The sequence below is a fragment of the Verticillium nonalfalfae genome, assembly GCF_003724135.2.
Source record: "Verticillium nonalfalfae strain VnAa140/NRRL 66861 chromosome Unknown scaffold_166, whole genome shotgun sequence".
Taxonomy (NCBI): Eukaryota; Fungi; Ascomycota; class Sordariomycetes; order Glomerellales; family Plectosphaerellaceae; genus Verticillium; species Verticillium nonalfalfae.
In genome coordinates, this window is record NW_021167391.1 from 50,160 (window position 1) to 56,159 (window position 6,000).

General features: G+C 59.1%; 3 protein-coding genes across 3 annotated transcripts; 1 reads left to right on the top strand and 2 right to left on the bottom strand.

The window, feature by feature from the left end:
* Nucleotides 1-317: 317 nt before the first annotated feature.
* Nucleotides 318-1,132, bottom strand: D7B24_002636 (uncharacterized protein; the record flags this gene model as incomplete). Its single annotated transcript, XM_028636838.1, has 2 exons — nt 318-919; nt 988-1,132. 2 exons carry the CDS (start codon nt 1,130-1,132, stop codon nt 318-320), a joined length of 747 nt encoding a protein of 248 aa, XP_028491097.1.
* An 846-nt stretch (nt 1,133-1,978) lies between these two features.
* Nucleotides 1,979-5,372, top strand: D7B24_002637 (uncharacterized protein; the record flags this gene model as incomplete). The annotated part of the gene is made up of 10 exons (XM_028636839.1): nt 1,979-2,207; nt 2,266-2,301; nt 2,353-2,377; nt 2,441-2,477; nt 2,521-2,844; nt 2,909-3,156; nt 3,214-3,448; nt 3,499-3,636; nt 3,686-5,113; nt 5,196-5,372. The coding sequence occupies 10 exons, from the start codon at nt 1,979-1,981 to the stop codon at nt 5,370-5,372; spliced, it is 2,877 nt and encodes a 958-aa protein (XP_028491098.1).
* A 346-nt stretch (nt 5,373-5,718) lies between these two features.
* Nucleotides 5,719-5,928, bottom strand: D7B24_002638 (uncharacterized protein; the record flags this gene model as incomplete). Its single annotated transcript, XM_028636840.1, has 1 exon — nt 5,719-5,928. A coding segment is annotated over one exon (210 nt), but the record flags the coding sequence as incomplete, so codon positions are not given.
* Between the last annotated feature and the right edge of the window lie 72 nt (nt 5,929-6,000).

Sequence of the window (6,000 nt, forward strand, 5' to 3'; positions counted from 1 at the left end):
AGCGTTGCTTATTGTTTTGTCTTTCTGTTTCCCTTTCCCTGGAAGGACTGTGTGTGATATAACGATGTGCTGAAAGGTGGTGTATTTTCGCTGCCGTACTGCTGCTACATAGCTAGAAAGTCTTGGGACGGAAAAAAAGGAAAGAAACCCTAAACCAAGAAACGCCTCCCATGTGCCGTCATTGGCGCCCCGTGTGCCGTCATTGGTGCCCCCATGCGCCGTCGTCGTGTTTCTTTTCATGCTCTCGTGGTGGTGAAAAAGTTGTTTTTGTACATGGTATATCGTTGCTGCTTCCCGCCATGGGCATTGCGCCACGCTCAGTCCAGCTCCATGGCGTCCGCATCATCGTCCTGTCCCGTCGCCATGGGCTCGACCCCCGTGCCTTGCGCCGCCATCAGGCCCTGCACGACGCGAGGGTCGAGCCGCGGCGGCATCTCGACGACGTCGCCGCAGCCGTCCCGCTCGAGGCGCTGGCGGGCGCGGGTGCGGGCGCGCGACTCGATGATGGCCTTGCGCACGCTGTCCTTCTCGCTCGGCACGGTCAGCGACGCCGGGTCCTGGTAGAGGACGACCTGCATGCCGGCGAGGGAGCCGTCGGGGGCGGGCGGGATGGGGCGCGGCACGGAGACGAGCGGGGCGGCGCCGGGATCGACGAGGCGGGCGGCGCGCAGGTGGCGCTCAATGTCGGGCAGGAAGACGAGCCTGCCGTCGTCGGGGTCCGAGTCGGAGGACGACAGCTCGTCGTCGAGGGAGTAGATGTAGACCTTGTGCTTCGTGTCGTCGAGGTGCATGTCGTCGTCGTCATGGGCAGGCGAGGCCGCAGCCGCCGCCGCCCGCGCTGCTGGGGTCAGGGCGGAGGCGGGGAGGGCTGGGGCATTGGGTGTTTCAACGGGGACGTAGAGCTTCTGGCCATTTTGTTCTTTGGGAGGGGAGGGGCAAACACGTCAGCAGATGCCTGTGGTGCATTCGGAGAAAGGGATGCCATACCTAGATTGAGAAGACTTAATCGCTTCGAGAGGCGCTCGTTGTCTTGCGTCTCGGCTTTCCTCTTGCGCCGTGGTCGCGTGGCCAGGTCGGGCTGGTGGTGGGTAACGGGTGCTGGCGGGGGAGATTGCGCTCCGTGCAGCAGCATTTTGGTGCCTCAGGGGACAGACGGAGAGGGATAGAGAGAGTCGTGGTGGTAGGGGGCTTGCCCACTTCCCTTCGACACCAGCACAATCAAAGACGCGGCGAACGAAACCTGTCCAGGAGGGGGGGCGACGAGCAAAAGACACCAATCCGAGAAGACGACCGAGAGGGGATACGGACAACGAAGCGGTTCTTTTGATGCAATCGACCGAGGCGTGCGCGCGCGTTGATTGATTGATTGAAGCGATACGGTGGGCACGATTCGAATCGAGACAGCGGTTCTTGTCGGTCGGTCGGTTGGTCGCACGAGGGTACAGGCGGCCTGTGACGATAAGGACTTCGCTGAAAGAGGCACTCAGAAAGAGGCACTCAGAAAGAGTGCCCGCTGAAAGAGGCGCTGTAGGTGGTACCTGTCGAGGATTGGCAGATGAAGGCGGTGTGGGGTTGGGGTTGGGGTTGGGGATGGCGCGGGCGCGGCAATCGCTACTGCACAAGCACCTGCGTCGGTGTCGGCAGCAGCAGCTCAGCTTTTGTACCAGCTTTGACTCATCGCGCTCCTTGTAGAAGTTTCTACGCTACCGGCCCCAGCCCACGCCTGTGCCTGTGCCCCGGCGCGACCCCTCCAAAGCCCCCTCCCTCTCGTTCACCCCACCACCACCACGACAATCGTCGTCCTGTCAACTTCACCACGACAAGTCCCGCCACCCAGTCCGATACCCGAATCCCCGGCGACTGTCACAGAACGAACCGCAGCATCGCGACCAGGCAATTGTCCTCCCACATCCGCCAGTTGCACTCCTCCTCCTCCTCCTCCCGCACCCGCGCCGCCAGCAACTACCCCACCATCGCCATGGCCGAGGAGCAGAAGTGGCCCGCGGCCAAGGTCCGCGAGACCTTCATCAAGTTCTTCGAGGAGAGGGGCCACACCGTCGTCCCCTCCTCGTCGGTTGTCCCCCACAACGACCCGACCCTGCTGTTCACCAATGCCGGCATGAACCAGTTCAAGTCCATCTTCCTCGGCACCATCGCCCAGTCCGATCCCATGTACGGCCTGAAGCGCGCCACCGATACGCAGAAGGGCATGTCGTCTTGCCCAACCGCCGCGAACAGGGCAAGCGAGCTGACTGTATGGTGTAGTTATTCGTGCCGGTGGCAAGGCCAGTGATCTGGAGGGTAGGTCATCCATTTTCTTGCGACGGGTCGGTATGAAGCTAACTTGGATAGATGTCGGCCACGACAGCTACCACCAGTGAGACACCGCGCAGCTCGCACCACAACCCCCTTCCTGAGTTCCGACTGACTTTTGCGCCAGCTCTTTCTTCGAGATGTTGGGAAACTGGTCATTTGGTGTATGTTACGCCTTGTCGAACCCTGCAAACCCTGCGCTAACAGCCGCAGGACTACTTCAAGAAGGACGCCATCAAGTACAGCTGGGAGTTCATGACCGAGACCCTGGGCCTCGAGAAGGACCGCTTATACGTGACATACTTTGAGGGCGACCCCGCACAAGGACTCGAGCCCGATCTGGAGTCGAAGGAGCTGTGGAAGTCCGTCGGTGTGCCAGAGTCTCACATCCTGCCCGGCTCAAAAGCAGACAACTGGTGGTCTATGGGTGATACCGGCCCATGCGGTCCCTGCTCTGAGCTGCACTACGACAAGATTGGCGGCCGTGATGCCGCCCACCTTGTCAACAAGGACGACCCCATGGTTGTTGAGGTGCGTATTCCTGTCCACGACAGGACCCACCGCTGCTGAAGGGCTTCACTAATCCAACTGCCAGCTCTGGAACAACGTCTGGATGGCCTACGACCGCAGAGCCGATCAGTCCCTGACCCCTCTCCCTGCCCAACATGTCGATACCGGCATGGGTTTCGAGCGTCTCGTTGCCGCTCTGCAGGATGTCTCTTCCAACTATGCCACCGATATCTGGAGCCCTTACTTCAAGAAGATTCAGGAGGTTACCGGCACAAGGCCCTACACCGACAAGTACGGCGCCGAGGACCCGGAGACCATCGACACCGCCTACAGGTATGGCTCTCAGATCGCAGCGCGATGGTTTGCCTCAGTATACTAATGAGTTTACAGAGCCTGCGCGGATCACATCCGAATGCTCGGTTTCGCCATCGCTGATGGTGCCGTTCCTAACAATGAGGGCCGAGGTTACGTCGTCCGCCGCGTGCTCAGGAGAGGTGCGCGTTATGCCCGCAAGTACCTGAACGCCGAGATCGGAACCTTCTTCTCTCGCGTCCTGCCCACCCTGATCGATGAGATGGGCCAGCAGTTCCCCGAGCTCGTAAAGAAGCAGGACGACATCAAGGAGGTGAGTCACATGATAGAGACGATTGCGGTAATGGCAACTAACGCAATCAGATCCTTGACGAGGAAGAGGAGGCTTTTGCCAAGACTCTCGACCGTGGTGAGGCGCAGTTCCAGAAGTTTGCCGGCGCTGCGGAAAAGAAGGGCCTCAAGAAGCTGTCTGGCGCTGAGGTTTGGAAGCTCTACGATACGGTATGTCAGTCCCGCAGTAGCCAAAGCCACATTTCACTGACCGTTGTAGTATGGTTTCCCCGTGGACCTCACCCAACTCATGGCTGAGGAGCGCGGCCTCCAGATCGATGACGAAGAGGTCAAGGCTGCTCAGGAGAAGGCCCGCGAGGCCAGCAAGAGCGTCAAGTCTGCGATCGAGACGTTCCCCAAGCTGGATGTCCACGGCATCGCTGAGCTGGAGCAGCAGCACAAGGTTGCGAGGACCAACGACGCCGACAAGTATGTCAAGGGCGACTCCAAGGGTAAGGTTCAGCTGATTTTCGACGGCAAGGGTTTCGTCAAGTCTACCAAAGATATCGCCGAGAACACCCCCATCAGCGTGATTCTTGACAAGACCAACTTTTACGCCGAAGCCGGTGGCCAGGTCGCCGACACGGGCCGTCTCGTCATTGACGAGTCTGTTGAGTTTAAGGTTCTTGACGTCCAGGGCTACGGAGGCTACATCCTTCACCACGGCTACATCGAGTCTGGCACTCTTTCGTCCGGAGACGAGGTTATCTGCGAGTACGACGAGCTGCGCCGATCCCCCATCAGGAACAACCACACGGGCACTCACATTCTGAACCACGCCCTGCGCGAGGTGCTGGGCGAAGACGTCAACCAGAAGGGCTCCCTCGTCGACGACGGCAAGCTTCGCTTCGATTTCTCACACAAGAAGGGTGTTGAGATCCCTGAACTCAAGAAGATCGAGGAGCTCTCCAACGAGTACATCCGTAAGAACCAGAAGGTCTACGCCGAGGATGTCGAGCTGGAGAAGGCGCGCGAAATCGAGACCCTTCGCGCCGTCTTTGGCGAGACCTACCCCAACCCGGTCCGCGTCGTGTCTGTCGGCGTGCCCGTCAAGGACCTTCTCGAGAACCCCAAGAAGCCCGAGTGGCGCAACATCAGCGTCGAGTTCTGCGGTGGTACCCACGTCGAGCAGACGGGCCACATCAAGGACCTCGTCATTGTTGAAGAGAGCGGTATCGCCAAGGGCATCCGCCGTATCATCGCCTTCACCGGCGATGCCGCGCACCAGGTCCAGCGTGAGGCTACCGAGCTGTCCAGGCAGCTCGACATTGTCGAGGCCCTCCCCTACAGCCCCGAGAAGGAGAAGGAGGTCAAGGAGGTGCAGCAGGCGCTCAGCAAGGCGACCATCTCGACGCTGACCAAGGACGAGCTCAAGAAGAAGCTGGACAAGATGGTCAAGGCCATCACGGACGAGCAGAAGAAGCGCCAAAAGGCCGAGGCCAAGACGGCGCTGGACACTGTCCAGAAGTACTTTACCGCGAACCCTGACGCCAAGGCCTACGTCGGCCAGCTGCCCATCTCGGCCAACACGAAGGCGCTCACCGAGACGATCAAGCACTACTCGACCAAGGACAAGGAGCGTTCCGTGTACCTGTTTGGCGGCGGCAAGGAGGAGAACGCCGTGGTGCACGGTGTCTACGTCGGCACGGTATTTTTTTCTTTTTTTCTTTTTTTCTTGCAGACCCCAAGATTAGGCATTTGAGCATGAAAACTGACACAAATTCTTGCAGCATCTCGCGTCCAAGGGCGTCACCGCCGAGGCGTGGGCTTCGACCGTCAGCGACGTCGTCGGTGGCAAGTCGGGCGGCAAGGAGCCCACGCGCCAGGGCCAGGGCACGAAGCCCGAGGCCACGGACGACGGTGTCAAGGCTGCGACGAAGTGGCTGGAGGAGAAGCTGAAGCTGTAGGTCGACGGTCGACACAGGTGTCATACCCCCTGTGTGGCGGCGGATGAAATGAGTAGGAAGTAAGGGGCATGTATCATTCCGAACTCAAAAATGCAAGATGAATGTTTGTGTGTGTTTTCTTTTCTCTTGGACAATGCATGATGCATGAATGGCTGGTGATACATATTCTACGCGGTGATGGATGCTGTCGGAGGTTCATCTCTTATTTTACATCGTCTTCAACGCCCCTGGTCGTACGGCGCGGGTATCTACCTGACTCGAAGCACTCCTCTGACTCTTGTTCTATGATTCTTCCAAAAAAAAAAAAAAAAAAAGGCCAGGACTGCTGCTGCTGCTGCTGCTGCCCCTAGACGGTCACCATGACGCTGGCGTTCTGGTAGTAGCTCAGCAGGGGGTTCTCGCCGCTGCGCGTCTCCGTGTCCTCGAGGTAGGCCCAGCGGCGCATAAAGTCGCCGTGAGACGAGACGCGCGTGAGCTTGCCCGTGATGACCTGGTACATGGCCTCGACGATGTTAAAGTCGGTGGGAAACATGATGTCGAAGTAGCCCTGGTGGACCTGGGGCCGTTAGCTCGAAGAAGAGGAAGAAGAAGAAAGAAAGAAGAAGACGAAGTAAGAAGGGGAGAGGGG